The sequence below is a fragment of the Apostichopus japonicus genome, chromosome 18 (genome assembly GCF_037975245.1).
Source record: "Apostichopus japonicus isolate 1M-3 chromosome 18, ASM3797524v1, whole genome shotgun sequence".
Classification (NCBI taxonomy): domain Eukaryota; kingdom Metazoa; phylum Echinodermata; class Holothuroidea; order Aspidochirotida; family Stichopodidae; genus Apostichopus; species Apostichopus japonicus.
In genome coordinates, this window is record NC_092578.1 from 12,914,357 (window position 1) to 12,935,281 (window position 20,925).

The 20,925-nt window shown below is 37.7% G+C and overlaps 2 protein-coding genes across 9 annotated transcripts in view; one reads left to right on the plus strand and one right to left on the minus strand.

Annotated features, from left to right (window-relative positions):
* Window positions 1-15,739, plus strand: part of LOC139958779 (post-GPI attachment to proteins factor 3-like) — a 42,380-nt gene extending 26,641 nt beyond the window's left edge. For 2 of the 8 annotated variants that reach the window (XM_071956117.1, XM_071956118.1), the window contains exons 2-9: window positions 4,945-5,247; window positions 6,113-6,265; window positions 6,865-6,927; window positions 7,552-7,613; window positions 8,626-8,780; window positions 11,256-11,460; window positions 13,205-13,284; window positions 14,552-15,739. In XM_071956117.1, coding sequence (XP_071812218.1) covers window positions 4,957-5,247; window positions 6,113-6,265; window positions 6,865-6,927; window positions 7,552-7,613; window positions 8,626-8,780; window positions 11,256-11,460; window positions 13,205-13,274 — 999 coding nt within the window. In that variant the 5' untranslated portion in view covers window positions 4,945-4,956 and the 3' untranslated portion in view covers window positions 13,275-13,284; window positions 14,552-15,739. Of the gene's footprint in view, window positions 1-1,520; window positions 2,734-4,944; window positions 5,248-6,112; window positions 6,266-6,864; window positions 6,928-7,551; window positions 7,614-8,625; window positions 8,781-11,255; window positions 11,461-13,204; window positions 13,285-13,546; window positions 13,642-14,551 lie in introns of those variants that run through there. The other 6 variants (XR_011789870.1, XM_071956115.1, XM_071956116.1 and 3 more) reach the window with 6 other exon arrangements.
* Window positions 15,740-20,078, minus strand: LOC139958776 (cilia- and flagella- associated protein 210-like). Its single transcript, XM_071956108.1, has 6 exons — window positions 19,870-20,078; window positions 18,967-19,199; window positions 18,368-18,541; window positions 17,876-18,081; window positions 17,133-17,429; window positions 15,740-16,589 (listed from the first exon to the last, which is right to left on the minus strand). Exons 1-6 carry the CDS (start codon window positions 19,916-19,918, stop codon window positions 15,872-15,874), a joined length of 1,677 nt encoding a protein of 558 aa, XP_071812209.1. The 5' UTR covers window positions 19,919-20,078; the 3' UTR covers window positions 15,740-15,871.
* Between the last annotated feature and the right edge of the window lie 847 nt (window positions 20,079-20,925).

Here is a 20,925-nt window from a genome sequence, read left to right on the forward strand (position 1 = left end):
TCAGGGCCCCAAATTTCCGACAGACTCCAACATGACGGAATCTCTGGAGTGCTCAGGTAGCCTACGTTTCCTTTACCTCTGTGTTGGATCGGCCATAGCAATGTCGAAGCCCTGCTCCTCAACTGTGTTTTCTATCCTTCCCCAAAGTATGTCGAACGATACTGGGTTGTTACGCAGGTCCTCTAGAAGTGAAATAAGTGTCTCCGTTAGTTCGACTGCCTTTGCCAGGTCCAAATCAGTAGACTGGTCAAAAGTTGGGCCAATTTCCCTGGGGGGGGGGGGGGCACCTGGGGGGTCACGGCTTTGTCGTGGGGGCATGTGCCCACCCCCCGTAGCTACGCCGCTGACTGTATAGTACATGCCTAGTCATAGAGGAGCCCTGTAATGTAACAGAAGCTAAGCTATCTTCGTAGGTATTTTTGCAAATGTTATATATTTAACTGTTTGAGACTTTACAGTAGGCCGAGCTGCTTATTTATGATTCTGTGACATGTGGAAAAAGTTTAATTTCATAATGAACATTAAGATAATCTTCCAATGTGCAATTACTTAGCACCATGTGTCTGCCCAAGTGCCTTACCTTTGTTCCTAGAAAGTACTGATGTATCTGTAGGCCAACTACAGCCAATCATATAGTGCCGAGTGAATTTTGCATTTTTGCGGGTATTTGTTTAGTCAAGATCCCCAAATAGTGAGTACTTCAAAAATATTTGTCGAGGCCTGAGAAGAAGCATGCTGTATTTGGTAGAGGTCAATCTGTATGCTGAATACAATGACAGCGTCCATGTGGGTTATCAGTTGCAAAAGTGAATATTGTTTGTCGTATCTCAATGCGTTTTACAGGACTTCTCTGAAGTATGTTGCTTATCCTGGCTATACGCTACAGCATAGTGTGTCACATTCATATAACATTATTCATGTAGCATCATGAAAACCACACTGCAGTTTTACGTATTAAATCATGCTGTTGTCTACATCAAGTGCGTTTATATATATTATCCGGTGTTTGTCCCACATGGCTTGCCATACGCAACGCACCACATATGGTGGCATACTCCTATTAGAGTCTATATCCATCTGCTCGATTGTTCTTCTTCAGGAAAAGTGCCAAAAAGCAGCAGGAGAACATCTTTTGTGACCTGTTATCAATCATGATCTAGTTTTTTGTGGCTTGCATGTTGAAGAGCATGAATGGAAGTACATGTGGTGAGAAAATTGGGTCAATTGAGGCAATTTTAGACCCCTTTAGGCCTCCCGGGAGTAGCGTAGGAAATTTGTTTACCACTGAGTGAAGAGGTTTGTTTACAAGTGACGAAAACTTCCATCTCGGATAGCAAAAAATCTACATGGTCATGGTACGGAAAATTGATGGTGCCATGAAAGGCCAACTTGTCAGCTATCCGGTGATGGGTAGCGTTTAGCTAGTGAAAACTTCTATCTAGACTTAGAGACCACATTACTTTTGGGATTTAGTGTGTAAGTCAATGGGGCATTTAATGGGCGTATGCTACCATATTACCTGCGACCATAGAAATTGATACCTGCGACCCATCTTTGGACGCCAACAATCTGGTCACAACGCACGCGTACGGTCAGCCAGTTGGGACAATTTCCTAATGCTAATTAATGACCTCTCTAAACTGTACTCCAATATCATGCTCTCAAAGCACTGGTATCGACAGTACAAACCATGAGCGGCGATCATGGGGGTGTTGGTGGGGACAGCGGGACGCGTCCCCACCAACTTTTTTCAGTGGTGGGGACATGATATACCGTGTCCCCACCAATGTGTCTTGACCAAACGCTGCATTGCAAATTTCCCTGTATTGAACTTTGGCGCAGTTTCATCCAGCATTGTGCAAATGACATGCAGCAGTTCTCACTTTATTATATTTATCCACAGTTGTTAAATTTTGGAAGGAAATCGCATTTGCGGCAGTCTATAATTGTTTCTGGGAGAGGACCCAGACCCATCGTATACAAAAGTCTACTTGGATTATTTGTCCCCTGATTTTTTTTTCTGCAGAGGCCATGTGTTTCCCCCAACTTAAATTTCTAAGCCATGAGAACTCAAATTTAAGGAGGTTTTGGAGCATTATTGGGTCTGGGAAGTGTTATTTCCGGCGATCTGGGAGGTTGCCCTATATTTGCCATAAAAATTCTTGTACGCTACGCGCGAACCAATGGTCGCGCTCCGCTTAGATAGTATCAGAGAACAGATACGCGTCCCCACCATTATCCAAGACCGATCTGCGCCCATGAGACAAGCGCGAACAATTTGGGTGATGTATTTGCTACGCGCCTGCACCCAGGCAAATGCCCCCCCCTGGTACAAACGCCCCTGGTACAAACAGTTTCTAACCTTGATCAGATAGAAACCTGATATTCATACTGCTCGTACTGACAATACGAGTACTCTAAAAGCGAGACATAACACTAAAGTATAGAAAAAATTGTCCCAACTGGGTCGTACGGTTTTCAGACTGATGAATATGCATTGTGAGGGATTTCTTGGGGGTTCCCCCAAAATCAAAACCCCAGCTGAAAGTCACACTATTCAAAGTCATAGTCCTTGTGAGGATTAAAAAGGACCCGTTACAGAAGAAAATGAGCGCAGCGAGACTGTAAATATAGGAAGCATCGTAAGCAACATTTGGAAAGTTTAGAGTATGTAATGAGAATTGCTCGCCTTCAGTGTGAGTTTATTGTTCGGACGTTTTGCATTTAGATCAGGTATTTTGTTTAATTTTTCAAATGTATGGGTAGTTATCTGCATTGCACAGACCAGATCCGCGAAAAAAATTATCTCAAAACTATGTGTGGCCTGGACCAGGATATTGTGTAAAATACTATGCTTCGGTAGATTCTACGCTATGGCACAGGCAGTATTAATATTTTACGCAGAAAGACGAGAGTCTGTGTTTTGGTACAGCTTATAAATACCTTGACGGTTTGAGTGAATGCCTTTCCGCCTGAATATACATGTGCTTGTTATAAATCACTATTATTATAATTACACTGAAGACACATTTGTAATGACTAACCATAGACCTAGACTGACATGCATACTGTGTCAAAATTTGATAACTTTGTCATTTTATGCTAAGACTTTTGATGATTCAAAGTATTTCCTTGAAGTATAATTAAGCATGGTATATATTACAGTGCTTATTATAACATAAGTATGCACTAAACTAGATAGTTGTTCAATAGCAATAATAACAAGATACAAGATTAACTCTTTTTGTGCTATAAAGAGAGGAGAGCTGGGCATGGATAAAATATGCCCAAATATTAATTCCCTGAATGTCAGGACAGTAAGAAGGAAAGACAAGCCATCATCAAAGTACAGGTAAGGTACTGTATATGCACTGATACAGTGATTTTGGCCCAACCTTAATCAATCTACAAAATGAAGCCAATTAAAGACTATTAAACACAGATGGAGTCCTAATGAAAATATGTGGTGTTTACTCCTAGTTATGGACACAACAACAGATTGAGGAAATATCACCATACAGTTCTGTCTCAGCTTTTCTTATAATTTTTCTATGTATAATATGATTTGGCAGTAACTTTGTTAGAGGCCGTCTGATAATTCTACCGCATTCTACTCATTTCAATTGCCTGCATCACATTATGTACTGAAACGGTCTTTACTGAAACAGTGCTGCTCTTTTGGTCTGTTCCTCTACCGCACCCAGTCAGACTCAGGATATCTTCCTACCCCCTCCCTATTCCCTCCCCTCTGCCCTCTCCTTTTCCTGTCCTTTCCTCACACTCACAAAGTAAAGATTAAAATACCAAGTTCTGGTGTTCAAAGTAGAAACTGATAGATTAGAATCGAATTTTTTTACAGATTCCATCTAGTCAATTTCTCTTTGAGTTTGGCCCCCAAGCGCAGTACTGGACAAATCCAACTGGAACTGCTTAAGGATAGCTGTTCGATTTCAATTCAATTTCAATTTCTTTATTCCAGTATAAATTATAAAATTTATAAATAGGACACATAAAAATGATACATAAAAGACGTAAACATGTACAAAAATGAAAGCATGAACAAAAACAAGAAATAAGATAGAGGATTAGAAGTTTTGAAGATTAAAGATTAAAAGGATTATAACAGAGATTCTAAGAACCCATTTTGAATATAAATGGCTGCTCTGTAGATAAATGAGTTCTTAAAAAGCATAATTGTAAAAGATGGCAAGATAGTAGGATTACGTAGATTGTACTTGCTGGTTCTATTGCACAGAGAGATCAACTCTGAGTGAAGTGGGTGATCTTTAGAACTATGTATATTCTTAGCTAGTCTTATGAATTCATATTTAGCAGCAGTGTTTACTTTACCAACAAGGCTTTCATAGTCGAGAATAAATATTTTTGAGCAGTATTTCAAGAAACTTCTAATTCTTTTCTTGTCCTTTTCAAGTAGAAAGTGATACCAGACAGGAACTGCATACACAATCACTGGCAGAATTGATGAGCTGAAAACCTTATCTCTTACATTAGAATGAAAATAAGGAGTAATGTATGCCAACGTTGATACAATATAATACACCTTAGACATCGATTTAGATATATGTTTAGTAAAGGTTAACTTGGCGTCAATATCAACTCCTAAGTACATAGTATGAGATACGCGCTCAACAATGGAGCCTTGAACATAAGTTTTCTGATCCCTGGTCTGAATGAGACCTTGATGTTTAATGTTAATGTTTTCAAAAATTATTTCTTTAGATTTCTTTGGATTAAGTAAGGGGTTCTTCTGCTCACACATCGTAACGTAGCTATATAATATAGCTAAACCAACTGCGAGGTAACGGCTCGTCCAAGAGTGATTTTAAAGAATTATGAGTTATGTATTTGTCTTCATCAAATGAACTCTGCTATATAGTAAAATTTTGTTGTTTTACTTTTTCAACATTTCCTCCTGTTGTACAGAGGGACAACAATATGAGAGCTGGACACAGTTGCTGCTGCTGGATTGTCTCCTTTCTTCTGCTGATCCCATTCGCAACCTCTTCATCTGGAGATGCATCTGAAACTTTTAAGGATCATTTCAGGTTATGTCGGAATGACCATTGCAGCAGTTTATTCATGGTCAACGAGTTTGAGAAAGTTCAGCCATTTTACTTGCGGTTGCTAGGGTGGGACTGTATCGAGGAATGTAAGCACATCAGTATGTGGCAAACTGTTGAGAATCTCCAGCAGAAAAATTTGGAAATACCTCAATTTTTTGGAAAGGTTGGTAATGGTGCTCTTTTTAATGTGTTCATTAAAGTGTTTCTTGATATGTGAAGTTTTAAGCCTTTGATTTTGAGTTGGAAGTAAACGGCTTAACTTTGATCTAAATATTCTGAAACTCTCTGTCAAGAGGTGTCAAGGAGCTTGAAATATTTCAAAGTTCAGATACAGCAGTTACTTTAGATGAGTTGAAGTTTCAAAATTACTATCTTAGACGTTATATTCATAATAGGTCCTGTGAATCAGATATTACTTATTGGTAAGCTGTATTAACCCCAGATATGCTAGATTTTCAAAATATGGTCACCTTTGGTCAAAGTTCTTATACTATTTTAAATTCCACCTTGGAGTAATTTACCTCAAGGAGACATTCAGTCATCTTGTGTGTTCATTTAGAATGTATGACAATAATTTAGCGGGTAAACACCTCCAGGAAAGTGCTTACTGAAAACTTCTAGCAATTATAGCGTGCTATAATTTGGGGCCTACATACAGACTACCTTTAAGTGCCGAAGCATCGCTTGATGGTTGAAAAGTTTGAAAAATTAAGTGAAAACTACCAAGATTGTCAAAGAACTTCAGAAATAAGCCACTCAAATAATTCAAAACTGCCAAGCAAATGCTTGAAAGTCTATTTTAAATTTTATTGAAGCTTTGTGGCCAAGCATATATAGTATATATATTGTGTTACCATATATGGTCCCTGTAAAGAATACAGTATCACAGACTGTATATTCAGTTGTCAAACAGAATAAGTAATTGTTGAACAGGATATTATACAATAATAATTTGTAGCCTTTCTTCTCTTTTCTCTTGGCTCATTGTGTAAACAATGCATTCCTTTTTTTTGCTTGTTTATTATCAGTGGCCATTCCTCAGGATAATTGGTATCCAGGAGCCCGCATCCATGCTCTTCTCTCTCCTAAATGGCTTTGGACATCTATATATGATCCGGAAGCTCAGAAGTCAAGTTCCAAGGAATGCACCCATGTATTATGCTTGGCACATTTATAGCTTGGTAAGTACAATTAAAAATGTTTGGTGTCTTCGCAACAAGCCACAGATTTCAAAAATCCCTTAACCCCCTTCGGCCCTTCCCACCCCTTCTTCACATCCATTGACCTTTGTGGGAGTTCCAATGTTCAGGTTCTCAACCTGTCTGGTTGTTGACAGGTGATTTTGCTCATTAGTTTCTTTACAAACTTTAACTTGAAATGTAAACATAAATACATACCTGTAAGGTAAACTGTTACTCATATTAATATATAGATAGGCACTGTATTATGATTACTAAACCAATTAATTCAGAGTTGTACTGCATAGGGCATGTAGGTTATTCTGATTGGAAGGTGTTTTTTTGTTTGCAAAAAAACCCTCTAATAGTTGTTTTGTCACCTTCCTTTGCTTTAGTTTAAATCAACCAAAACGATTAATATTTGTACCAATACTGTAAATGTTTTGTAGAGTCTACCAATTTCCTTTTTATGTTATTTATTCTTGAAATTTAGTGACCAAATTCAAACTCTGCAGTCATACTAAATTATGTGTTACTTCGGTGTGTACAAATTTCAGTATATATATATATTTTTTATGTCCTCTAATCTGAATTTCTTCCAGATATCAATGCATGCCTGGTTTTGGTCAACTATCTTCCATACTCGAGATACTATTTTTACAGAGGTTTGCATCTTTACCTTGATTTCTGTCACTTTTCACAAAAATTATGTGTTAAACTTTGTTTCCTGTTCACAGAGTTGTGAAAACGTGCAATATTTTGTGTCCACTTTGTAGGATACTGTGGGTAGTTTTAATTTTCAAGCCTTCCTCTTTTCACCCTGTCTCTCCTCCAATGCCAAAGAAATGAAGAAGATATATAAGAAATAAATAGAAAACTGCAACTATGTGAGAACATACACAACTGAAAGAACAACTGATGTATGGTTTCATGTAAAACTGATTCACATTAAAAGGTAGACGCATATGTAAGTATCTGATGGGTAACTGATGGGTATCTGATGGGTGTATATGTACTGGTATGTGTTTCACACTTAATCATTCCTTCCACATTGCATTTTATGTAGTGGTTGTCATCTAAACTAATCTAAAGGGAAAATATGATTTATGGGTCAAAGATGCTAGTTTGTACGGACTGGATCATGTTGGGGATGGGGGAGGGTGGGGGAGGGGTGGGTCATGTCACACCCTTCAATTCTGTTCAAGATATCTTTACATAATCCATTTCTTCACTACTGTACCTTTTTGTACATGTAATTAACAGAGCAGTTTATCGTTATTTCTTTGCAGAAAATGGATTACTTTTCTGCCTTTTCCTTGAATTTGTCTGGGATTTTTATGATAAGTTGGAGGTAAGTACAATCTTTAGTTGTACCATGAAAACTGCCAAAGACCTGAGTATTTCATGCATACCTGGAAAACAGGAGAAGTCTGGAAAAAAGTACGAAAAAAAGGAAAAGCTACTTTTCTAGGCTTTGAAAGTCCTAGAATTTCGAAGTGTTAACTGGAAAAGTAAGGAAAAACGATTTGAACGTGTCTCATATGAAATGAAATATGCCAGCAAAGATGTGAGACAAAGTTAACAGCATAAATCAAACTGTGGTGACTAGTTATAGCTTCAACATGTCATGTTGGGGATTCACAGCTCTTTGAATGACCACCTCACCAAAAATCAATAAAAACTTATCAGCATACATTTTGCAAGGGGTCACAGTTAGGGTTAGGGTTGCTAAAGGAAGCCTAATATGAGGTCATCATTAATGTTTAAGGCTTGATAGTAAGCCAGAGACATGTTTGATCTTGAAGAAATCTGGAATTTCATTTGTTTAAAAGTGTAGGAATCATGTATACAGTCAACAAAGTTCTGCTTGTGATATAAAAATGCAGTATAGGCTCCAAATTATAGCACGCTCTAAGTTTTGTGCTTGAAGTTTTCAAAAAGTACTTTCCTGGAGGTCTTTCCTCTCCAAATTGTTCTCAGACAGTTTAAAGGTACACACAAGATAACTGAATGTCCCAGTGAGGAAATTTCCTCAAAGGTTGTAATAAAAACAGTTTAAGAATTTTGACCAAAGGTGACCATATATGAATATCTAGCATATTTGGGGCCAATACAGCGTGTACCTTTAAGTTGTTCTTGTTGTCATATTGTGGTGAAGAAAGCAGACGTCTAACAAATGCAGTGATCACTCTTCAGAAATTAACGATACTTGTTTGAAACCACACCCGGATCAAGAGTCTCTTCAAAATGTTTGTTGTGGAGTGTCTTCCATGATTTCTGGAGTGCAAATTTGAAAATGAGGTTTGTTTTCTGTTCTTTCCATGATTTTTCACAAAGAATTGTGGTTCTCTTTGTATTTGAAGGTCCATAGCACTGCGTAACCATGGCGATATTAACTTGAAAGTAGTACTTGGGTCTGCTGCTGGTCTGGTTTTAATATTCTGGAGGCATGTCAGCTATCTGAGCCGGTTGAAGAGATTTGATTATGGGTACAACATGAAAGTTAACCTACTTATGGGTAAGGAGCTAACCCATATTTTTAAACAGCTGGGCTATAACCTTATGATTTTTAGTAATTTTGTAATTAAGATTACGAATTTAAAAAATCCCTTTATAGTAATAGAAGTTTAGGGTTAAGCGAGGTTGTAATGACTTCCCTTGTAGACTTTTTGTCATAACAAAGGTTGCTGCATTCAGGCGCGGCGGAACGGAAAAATTATTGGGGGGCTAATGTGTGGAGACCATCTAAGCGGAGCGCCACCATCGGTTGGCGCGGAGCGTACAAGAAAATTTTGGGTTTTTCAAACCCCCAGATGGCCGGAAACGGCACTTCCCGAGTGTTTTATGCTGCGAATACCTAGCCCTAAAACATGGGTCTCAAGCCTGCAATTTCTCAGATTGCACGTAAAAGTCTGTAAAAACATTGTAATTTGTATATTCGATAATGTTTTAAGAGAGTAGCTATTACTCGTAGTGTACTCGCAAAGACGTTTTTGAGTGTAGTAAGGGCAGTGGCGGAGCTAGGGGTATTGGTCAGGGGGGGGGCAAGAATGGTCTGTAGGGGCGCTTTCGACACTATCTAAGAGGAGCGCCACCACAGGTTGGCGCGGAGCGTACAGAAATTTTTGGAGTAAAGATACTCCCTAGATTGCAGGAAATGACCCTTTCTGGGCCTTGCTAATTTTCAGATAAACAGTGAATAAATAGGTGTCGTCTCCATTTTGTCGGAAAATTACACCAACAGAATATGAAAAATGTCAATAGGTATATGAGAGCGCAATAAAATAGTCAATAATCGCGAATAAGTAAAAAGTAGTGCTGAAAAGGGCGCCAGCAGTCCATTTGAGTCCGTCAGGGGGGGGGGGCATCCGCCCCCTGACTGTATATATGGACGCTCCTTCACCAAGTAAGGGGATGTTTGAGAACTGGCTGAAATGAGGCAAGTCATTGGCCTAAGACGAAGTTGTGTTACGCTTACCGGTACTCACACTCACTGCTTCCACTTTTCACGGGGCGTGAAGACGCGGTTGGGGTGACAATGTGGTCTATAGCCAGGGGACGGGCCGAGGGTCCCCCAGCATTTACTAAAATTATTACACCTATATAGTATACATGTGCATCGGACAGATCGACAAATATGCATTGAAAAATGGGCAGATGCATGTTTCGGAGCCTTGGTAAATATTGGGGGGGGCTTATCACGCATTTGCCCCCTCAACTTTTTCATTGGGGGGGCTGGGCCCCCCAAGCCCCCCCCCCCCCCGGTTCCACCGCCACTGGCTGCATTAAATCAGCCATTATTATTATAAACAAAAATTCTTACTATTTTCTCACTTTGAAACATTTTAGACTCCAATTGTTGCTGTTTTGAACTCAGGCATACATGTCTGGATTCCTTATTTGATATGTGGGCGGAATTCATGATACTTCAAAGTTCAATTCTTGCCTCAAATTTGTATATTTCTAATTTAAGGTTTTATTCTGTTATATTTTAGCCAATATTATGAACATTTGAAAGTCTCTCTAAGAGTACAAATTTGCAAACAGCAATGCTACAGACAGACTATAAGCAGCTTGTTGTATTAATTAATAAACTCATATTATCCTAATGCACTTTCCACTACCCTCAATCATTTTTCAAACTTGTTTAAGTACATTGTTCCATGCCCCCTGGTTAATCACTAATAGACAATATGTTTAGATCAGATTACTTGTTTAAGTACATTGTTCCATGCCCCCTGGTTAATCACTAATAGACAATATGTTTAGATCAGATTACTTGTTGAAGTACATTGTTCCATGCCCCCTGGTTAATCACTAATAGACAATATGTTTAGATCAGATTACTTGTTGAAGTACATTGTTCCTTGCCCCCTGGTAATAAGTTAATCACTAATAGACAATAGAACACTCTTAATGCCATAGTTCCATATGCAAGTAGATTGGGTGGCATGTGCTAGGTTAAGATCAGAATACTTGTTTAAGTACATTGTTCCATGCCCCCTGGTATTAAGTTAATCACTAATAGACAATAGAACACTTTTAATGCTGTAGTTCCACATGCAAGTAGACTGGGTGGCATGTGCTAGGTTTCGAGCAGATTACATGTCAAACAATCTTGCCAGATGTTTAAATCATTAGCATACAGTAGCATAACTGGGACTTTGTTTCAGATGAGATGGGCTATGGTGGGGTGGGTGGGTGTAGGGGGTTAGGTTGGGGTAGAGGTAGAAAAAGATGAAAGTGCATGAGGGAAGATTAAATGTATGCTTAAAGAGGGATCTGTCAATTTCTGCTTTAAGTAAAATATATTTCTTTTGTTTTAACTTCCCCATTCTATTCTTCACCTCTTGATCATGGTTTGGGATTACTGTTACATTTACAAACAATTTGTGAACAAAGCAATTACTCTCATGTCAACAATATAATAGCATAGCACTTAACAAACAAGAAGAACAAGCAGCATTATTTTCCTGTCTTTTTTTGCCTGTAGGGTTAATAAACACTGTTTGGTGGATCGGTTGGAGCTTAAGGAATATACGAAGAAAACCCTATCTGCAGAAGCCGGTTATATGCGTCTTAGCTGCAAATCTGTTATTACTATTAGAATTAGGTGATTTCCCACCTTTACTCTGGACCTTTGATGCCCACTCTTTATGGCATGCTGGAACTTTTCCATTGATCTTTGTTTGGTATAGGTAAGTTTAATATTTTAATATTAAGAGCCTAGTGCAGAACTTTTAACCTGTACAACTAGAAGATGCTCTATAAGCAGCCTGGTGAAATTTGTAATGAATTCTTATATGCCCCTTGGTGATATTCATAGTGGACAGTTATCTTTACCTCAGAAGTATTCCCTTAAAATGTCTGAGTTGGTAATGTTACTTCTGGCCGGTAATGATTTATAACTAGTGATAATCTTATTTGCAGCTACCAAGTGATCTATATCTCGAGGGTTTTATCCATGTTTGAAATGCTTTTAGTCACCTGTACCAGCTGACATCCTTCAATATCACGACTATCTCATTGCAAAAATCAATTTGCATATATTTGAATCAGTGATATATTTTTTCTTGCTAACATCCTCAGCTAAAAAAAAAAACATTTATTGCAATCTTCTAAACAACATCACTTTCTTTAAGCCATTCAAACAAAATTAACTTAAAATGGAGGAGCAAAATTTTGTTGAGAAAAGTTTGCAAACTTCTTATGAATATTTTTCATAATTTGACTCATATTTATTAAATATAGAGTCCTCCTCAAATGGTACTGATCACAAAAGTGACTTTCGGCTGTCTATAATTATCCGCACAATCATCACTTTGATGAAGCAAAACAAGAAAAGGAAGGAAACACTACCTTAATGAAAAGGTTTCAAATTGTTTAATGATTTACAATTTCCAACACTATGTGTCACTATTTGTGACCACTTTCCTGATATTGTTGTGGGGTTCAGTTGATAAGAAAAAGCAAACTTTAGTGAATCGCTGTAAAGTGTTTGGTAACGGTATTAACTAAAACTAAATACAATTCATTTTCATTTTAAAAATAACAGCAGATGCTCTTGCTCTTTTTTTTCTTTTCAAAAGCAGACATTTTGTTGACCTGTTCTCATTTATTTACTGAACCACCTCCATCTTCATTAACCCCCTCTCCACCTCCTCTCCGCCCCTCTGTTTTGTTTAAGCTGCATGCTGCATTGGACTTAGCTACAAAATGGGACTCGAGTTGCATCTAGTTAAAGTTACTGGTTTTGCCCTGGGGGTTTGATTAAATGTTCAGCTATAAAGGCTGGAAAATGACTGATTTTAGCAGTCCAATAACCACCTTTAAAAGATAAAGTTGATTTTTGTGAGGATTTATTCTCTCCTTCTCAATTAAAATGGAATCATGGCAAATATTTCCAGGGTAGCTGTAAGGGACTAAAGATATATTCCTTAGCCCATACACCATATTACAATCTGGTGGTTCCATACTGTACTGGTAAATAAAATATGGAGTACCTGGAAGCACTAGTGTGTTACTTGAATCCATCAAAAGATAAGACCAGGAATGAGAAAATAAGACATTAACTTCAGGTTTGCAAATTGGGGGAAAAAACATTTAACCTTGCTCCACTGAAAATTTTCTACATTGGACAAGACAGAAGGATTGTAACTGTAATACTAATTAGGACTGGCAGCCAATTGGTTTTAATATCTCCTAGCTTGAGGGGAATGTTAAAATGTGTGACTTCTACATAGCTTGGTCAAAGTAACACAAAGCGCTCAACCAAACACAAAATGCAACTTTGCAATAGTAGTATGTAAGGTGGAAGTTTTTTATTTTCTGGTGCTCCTTCCCTCAAGGTGGCTCATGTTTATGCATGTCCATATATTTTCTTTTCTCTTTACCGATGTCTCTTTTTTTCTTTTGTTTTCGTCCCGCACATTCCCTTTCTAGTTACTGTATAACCGACTGCAAGCATCTTGATAGTTCTACAAAGTCCTTGCCAAAAACATGGAAATCTTAGAAATTATAAGGTGGGACTTTATTTCCTGCTTGTATTGCTATTTCATTTGACTACGTTGGTGCAAAATCATTGTGATTTTGTCGTTGTGTTTTGTTATATTAGTGCTTAAACAAATCTTTACAACCCCAGACAGGTTTAGACTGAGAATATTCACTTACAGTTTCTTTCTTCTTACGATGTGGAATTGTATGTGAGCATTGTACGACCTAATTTGTTTCTTTCCCTTCGCATTCGCACCTTATTGAATGCAAGTTCCCAACTGTTCTTTGCAGGTTAAAGATCACTTGAAATCAAAAGAGGTCAAAGTCTGACAAACCTTGTACACATCATAACTCAAACAGTTTATTTTGGATGAACTTTACACATGGTATGTAGATCCACCTCGTAAGTAGATCCACCTCGTAAGTGGATCCACCTTGTAAGTGGATCCACATACCCGATATGAACTTTTATCTTCAAGTTATCATGTAACAATATTTTCAGACTTTTCCCACCGTTGCCTCAAAGGACCTTTGACCTCCATAGAGACATCTTCTTGAAACCACTAGAGATGGATCAACTCTCTAAACAGGAACTTCATCCAAGCTTGGATTATGTATTTTTCATGTTTTACAAGGTTTCAGACTTTGACCTGTTGACCTCAACCAATTGTTGACCTCCACAAAATAGAACAGGCCTCTTGTGCTTACTAAGGTGGATCTTCATTCGTGTGAAGTCCATTCAACTTGGCTTTTGCAGTTATGTTCACAAGATTTGAAAAGACTTTCATTTCATTTGACCTCAAATGACCTTTGACCTTAACAGATTTCAATAGGGTTCTTGTACTCACTAAGGGAGGTCTACAGACGAAAGATGAAGTTCAACCAAATCGCCCTTCCAGAGTTATAGTGATTACAAGGTTTTTCAGAGTTTGACCTTTATTGACCTCATGAAACAGAATCATTTTGTGTTCAAACTTTCTGTGGCATTTTGGAGACTCTGAACTTTGTCTCTCATAAATATTATAGTTCCTATGTACAAGAAGTTTGCAGTTTCACATAGCATTTTGCTATGAGATACCAGATAAAGTATTTCCTGCATGTGACCTTTGACTTTCACTAATTACATCAGGGTTCTCATACCCACTGTTTAGTTAAATCCAAAAATCAAGTATCATAATCAGTCATGTACTTTTTGAGTTATTGCATTAACATGCATACAGATGTCATTAGGACTGCATCAATTCCTTATTACTCCCAAGCAAGGGAATATAACAAGAAAATATTTTTTTCCAACAGGTTTGTTGTAGCAGATAGTTATGAGCTTCTTCAAGAGCAAGAAAGGAGAAAAGCAAAGAAGGGAGTCTGAGCTGCACAGGATATTCTTTTAAACTTGGAATGCTGGACACAGAAGGACATTTGATAAACAATGGGATAACAAAGGAAGTAATTTATAGGGATAGTAAATTATACTTGTATTCAACAACTCAGTAAATTATAGAAAGAATTAATTGGGGGCGGGGGGGGGGGGGGGATGGAAGGTATTCATGTGGCAGAAGGGCACTGTGGTTGGAGGAACATGGACAGTCTTATCATCCAATAGGAAGGTTAATAGATTTCTGATGGAGGACAACCCTTAAAATCAGCCGCATTTTAGTATTTTCATTTGTTATCTCTGAACAAGTGTAGTGAATCAAAATCATAAAACACAAGTCATACTGAGCTTTTAGAGTACTCTATACAAGATTTTTATTTACAATTTTATACACAACCTTGTTTTCCATATGCAATGCAATAAGTTGTACATTGTGCATATATATCTATATATAAATGTATATATATATATAGAAAGATATATATATGGGTGTGTGTGTTTGTGATTAATTACAAATTTACCTTCTGTCGTACTGCAGTTTCATAGGTTCACTTTTGCTAACTTGAATCCAAAGAACAAGAATTATTGAATTAATATAGTCCTTAAGATGTGAACAACAAGTGAAAAGTGAATCTGTAATTCCATACAAAACAATGAATGCATCTAACGTATGATGAATCAGGCTTAACATCTATTGCTGTCAATAACATAAGTACAGTATGTGAAAATACATCTGCTAAATTTGAAAATCTTGTCAATTTCGATAAGTTTTAACTCAAATGCATTCTCCATGTGTCAATGTTCCTTTTGACAATCTGATCTGTATTTTCATATTAAAGTGTTTGTTTCTATGTATCATATAGCAAAATGTTTCAGGTTAGCTACTATGTTATGCCAATTTAGTCCCAAGTTCATTAGTTTATTAAGAGAAAGAATAAAACAGCTAGTCAATATATCAAATTGCTATTGATATGATTAGTCTAGTTACCTCATTAGTTTGATCTTTCATTAGCCCTGCTTGTTTCTGAGAAATGGAAATTTTGTTTCAAAATATGTGCAACAAAATGTTAAATATTTATGCAATAAAAATCAAAACAAAAGCACCAATCATCCGTAGAGCTTTCCACATGTAATATTTTTCTTCCCTTATTCTTTTATTTACAATAATCAATTTTCTTCAACTCATTGGCTGGATAAGATGAAAGAACACAGTGTTTATTTTTCTATGGAAACAACAATCTTTGCTACCACACAAACCCTAAACGTTTTGTCGTATTGGATGGATGTCCCACATGAGCATATTTCACCTCATCTGTGTCCCCTCGCTGATAATTTGGAAGTTCCACGCCCGAGTTGTCTTGCACCAAATAACTGGGTCTGACACCCCCTTTACCCTCAAAGACAGGACCTCGCCCGCCACCGTGACCTTCCCTCGCTGCCTTGTGAAGAGGGTACGTGTTGCGGCCTCCTTTTTCGCAATGATCGATAACCTTGCTTGCGTATTCCTGAAATTGTTTCTCTTCCAGAGCCAACAAATCCAGATTTCTCATATACATTTCCAATTGCTCCTCCATCTCCTTTTGAAGCACCACCTGTTTCTCGATGGCTTGTTTGATGAGGAACTTTTGGTGACCTTTGGCCTCTTGCTTACGCTGCTGCATCTTTTCAATCTGTTTCTGGGCAAAGAGTTTATCTGCTTCCATTTTCATCTTCAAGGCCATTAGCTCTCTTCTCTTTTCCTCTCGCTTCTTCTTCTCTTTCTGTTGCATCTGTTGCTCTCGGTGTTCCGCCTCTTCTCGCAGAGCTCTCTGAAGCTGCTCCTGTTTCTCTAGAGCCTCCTTCTCTCGTTCCGCCTCTCGCTCTGCTTGACACTTGATGATACGGGCATCTTCATCATCTGTTTTCTGCTTAAGCTGAAGATCTAACTTGTTCACCATCTTGGTCACCTGATCTTGCTTTTTCCTATGAAAAAAAACCCAAAAAACTCAAACTTGTAATGATCTTGGTTCACTCGTGTTCCTTTTCATTTTCTTTGTAAATCAACTGTCCAATCTTAATTCAGGGATCTTATATTTTGTATGAATTTTGTAACAAGTTTTATCATCTTAAAACAAAATAATGCACACAACTTCTGTCAACATGTGATAGTTAAAGATGGATAAGAAAAAGTTTGTGTTTTCTCACCCTTTGATAACCAGTAGATATACTATCACATACAAGTTTAAAATGTTTCAGGGACGGATAAAGAAACTAACTTGAATAAACCCCGCAAGACAGAGATCTGAAAATTTGTTGTTTTAAATATTCTTTTTAAAAATGACAAAACTTCACTTCTGTGAGTCATACAGTATGTCCCATAGCATGCATTGCAATGGAATATGAAGATCATATTAAGTAAAAGCAAAACAAAGGCTTCTTGTCATTTTTTCAATTCTCCAGCTTTGCAGCCTTGCCTACTGTAAAAAAAAAAAAGCATCTAGTTATTAATGCTTTGCTGGTACTTACTGAAATAGATCTCTTTCTCTCTCCTTCCTGAGTTTAGTCATCTTTTTCTTGGCAGCAGCAAAGATCCTTATTTCCTCTTCCTCCTCTTCCTCCTGCTGCCTCTCACATGAACGGATGAGATCTCTATCGCTCACAGTCTGCAGGTGTGAGCCCATCAATTCTTCCTTTTCCTTCTTGCGTATGGCTTCAATCTTGGCCTTTTCTGCTTCGTAGTGCAGAAGCTGCTTCCTCAGTTCTTCTCCCTCCTCCTTGCCTTCCTTTATCTCTTTCTCTAGGTCTACAATATGCTGATGAATTCTGCAAAAGAAACAAGAAGGTATTACATCAGCTGCAAAGATAACTGTTCTCTTTGAGCGAAAAATTTCTTTGGAATAGTGAGGTACGACAACAATGCTTGTCAGTTACATTTTATACTTAACAGAAAAATATCTCTTACCCAAATAATGAAAATTACAAATATATCCTGCCCAAATGACTTTCATGGTATTACTATATGATTTAGGATATGTTAAACAGATATTCACTGTGAGTACAAGAAACATGATAATAGGTTTAATTTGTCAACTTACATCAGGTGATATTAACTGCAGATGCTTGAATATGTAACAGACCATATTATTTTTGTTTTTGCAATGTATAACTTTAATGTGTACCATGCTAACTGATTGTGAATACACATGGAGGAGGAAAAAAAAAGAAGAAATATAAGGTTTAATGCAAATGCACATTGGAGAGGTACTTACTGTTCTTTCTGAAATTCTGCAATTTCTTGTCTCTCCTTCAGTGCTTCTGTGGCCTTCTTATGATCTTCTAAGATTCCAAGCTCTAAATCTTTCTGATGTCTCAGAAGCGCATCTTTATCTTTACCTCCACTCGCTGCTTTTCTTGCCTTTTTCAACTCAATTTGCATCTCTCTCTCTTTGAGTACTTCTGTTAATAACAACGCACCCTTTGTGAAAATGAAATGAAACAATTAGACAACTTGAGTCATGATGTTATATTGAATATGAATTTAGTATCTCAACACTTGAGTTAATAAAAACTACCCTCCACCTTTAAACCCACTTCTTCACCTCACACAGACATTCAAGTTTTCTGAGCTTATTAATATATGGCAAGGTCTGCATTAACGGTAACGAAACTTGTTTGCACAATGAATTGCTAGAGGAACATGATATTGCCAGTGTAACTCTTGATATTGCTAGTGTATCTCTGATATTGCTAGTGTAACTTACATGGAAGCCTTTCACTCGATCTGTTTGATAATATTGCAAAGTCTTTGCTTTCTCAATAGCCTCCTTCCTCTTTTGCGCTTGGAATTTTGCTTCTTCGATATCAATTTTGACTTTCTGTTTTTCTTCTTCCTCTTCCTTCAGTTTTCTTGCCTCAAGCTTCTTTTGTCGTTGACCCTAAGAAGAAAAATTAGTCAAAGTGAGGAGTTATGAGAAAATAATATGCATCATATAAATTGCATGAACACATAGAAGTATGTTCCATGCAAGTTTGGGCTGTTAGGTGTATCTGTAATGATCGAACACAGAGCATCTACTGTATACCCAAAGATTAAAGTCACTTAATGATTTGTCTTTCAGATGTAATATGTTCTTTATAGATTGGACTCTTTATATCCCAACTTCCTTCTCTTTTTCCCCCTGATGGTATCTTCAACTGACAATTTAATTAAAATAATTTACTTTTCCATACCCCAGGCAACTATAACAGGCAGCTTATACTGATTATACACTGCACAACACAAAAAAAAAAATACATGTTATTACTTTCTTGCTGAAGATCACCTACAAAGAATGAAACTTCTGGAAATGATGAAACTTACAGCTATGGTGTTACTCCAGTTTTTGACCATGTCCTTGGAGTGTTGATGGAGTGCTAACTTCTCTGCTCTCTTGGTTTCAATCAACTCTTTCTCCCTGACGTTTCTGGTTAGGTGTCCCTGGATTCTATTCCAGTCTGCTTGTGTTAATACTGACACTTGATTTAAGTCAATTGGCTGTTGAATATCTTCAAATGATTCATTTTGCCCTTGAGATGTTTGAGGACTTGGAGTATCTGCAAACAATAAAAAAGGCTTTGCTAACTATTTGGTACAGGAATATAAACAATTGATCTGAATACTGTGTTGGCATATAAATCACCCTAACAACAGCGAGGCTACATTGGCTCTACAGCCTACAGTTACCTACTGTGTATGTCACATGCATGCATTCTATTGTACACGTGGTGTATTTTTTTCGAAGCATTAATTGTAACACTAACAGAGAGAAATCAGACCATTGTCCACTGTATGAACAGTAGGAAGTGCCCTTACATCCGCACTTGTGCATGTCACATGCTTTGATAGTGGATGACATTAGTGTGGGTTTGCTACTGAGTACTGTTAGTGTTACGTACTGAACCATAACATTATCATAAGTACTGTGGCCTGATGGGTTACCATTACTAGTTTCCGCCACAGCTGCATGGTCTAGCCACAGGCAAACACAACATTACTTAGAAGAAGGTAATATCCGCCATGGCGGAGAACGCCTTCTTGTGGAACTCTCGTTCTTTTAGGAACGACATAGACCTTCGTATGTTTTTTAATAGCTTCACAAACTGAAACGTTGCGAAAAGCATATTCAGCCTAGGTTCTACTTCTAGGCCACAGTAGCCTAGGCCTAGGCCATATATACTTGCCTAATTAAGTACGGTTAGCTATTAAGTTCCCGATTCAACTTACTTCTTGACTGTCCTCTCCTTCTTCCATACTTTACTTGGCTGATTTCCATGGTTTATTTCGATTTTATTATAAAATCTCTTTCTGTACTTAGTGTTCCTGAAATGGTTTCTCGCTTCGTACTCGAACTGCCTAACAGAGGATTTTGTGAGTGAACACAATTGCATAGGGTCCATGCACCCAAACCTAGACTAACGTTAGACAAGCGCACCATAGGCAACATAGCAAACAGTAACAAACCAACAGATATGATGTCGTCATAGCAACGATAATGGACGGTAGCTTTTACAAATCGCCATTGTAGATCATATTTGTACAGTTACACAATGCAACTTTGTGATGTTACGTGGCGCGCTAATAACCATTACTCTATAGGGTCTGTACATTATTCTGAGTTTGGATTGTTATATTGCTTTGCCAACGGTTATGTCATTTCTTGAATCTAACATTGTATAAATTATCGAAGCGAATTATCAAACTGAGCCAGAAGAGAGATAACTGTTAAACTTTTACTTGTGTAAAAGTAAATGGGCCTGACGTTTCGATCCTAGCAGGATCTTCTTCAGAGGCTAAATGATAATATTAGAAACTTCAAGGGACACATATAAATAAACTGTCAAGGAACAAGCTTAGTTAATCTACTACCTCTCCTCTTCCCCCCTGTTGGTTTCTTTCTTCTCTCCATCCTTTGTCTACTAATAATCTTACTACATCAATCTCTTTTGTGATCACCCTGCTCATCAACCTGCCTGTATTCTAGCTGTGTGTGTCTCCCTTCGGCGCAGTTCCTGCAATGTCTGGCCCACTGTTAAACATTCTCTTACACAGGCGTTTTAGTGGATATTAAGCAGTTTGCCAACATGTTTTGTTTTATTTTAAATTTTTGCTTGTTAGTGGTTCTTTAAATTCTAGGTTTCAGCCAAGATTTCAGATGTAAAAAGCTAATAAGCTGCCGTTTGAGGATTGCATACACTTGCGTCGAGAGCCAGGTAGGCTGAGCCGCGGGACTTGAAAACAAAAACTTATGTACAGTAATCGCCTAACTAGTCTCGCCCCTCC

Excerpts from the sequence above, each read along its gene's own strand:
- LOC139958776 (XM_071956108.1), bottom strand. The coding sequence starts at position 19,918 with ATGGAAATCAGCCAAGTAAAGTATGGAAGAAGGAGAGGACAGTCAAGA. Across the intron at positions 18,542-18,966 it reads ACTGGAGTAACACCATAGCT|GGTCAACGACAAAAGAAGCT; the intron begins GTAAGTTTCATC and ends TTTTCTTCTTAG. Across the intron at positions 16,590-17,132 it reads AGAGAAAGAGATCTATTTCA|GAAAAAGCAAGATCAGGTGA; the intron begins GTAAGTACCAGC and ends TTTTTTTCATAG.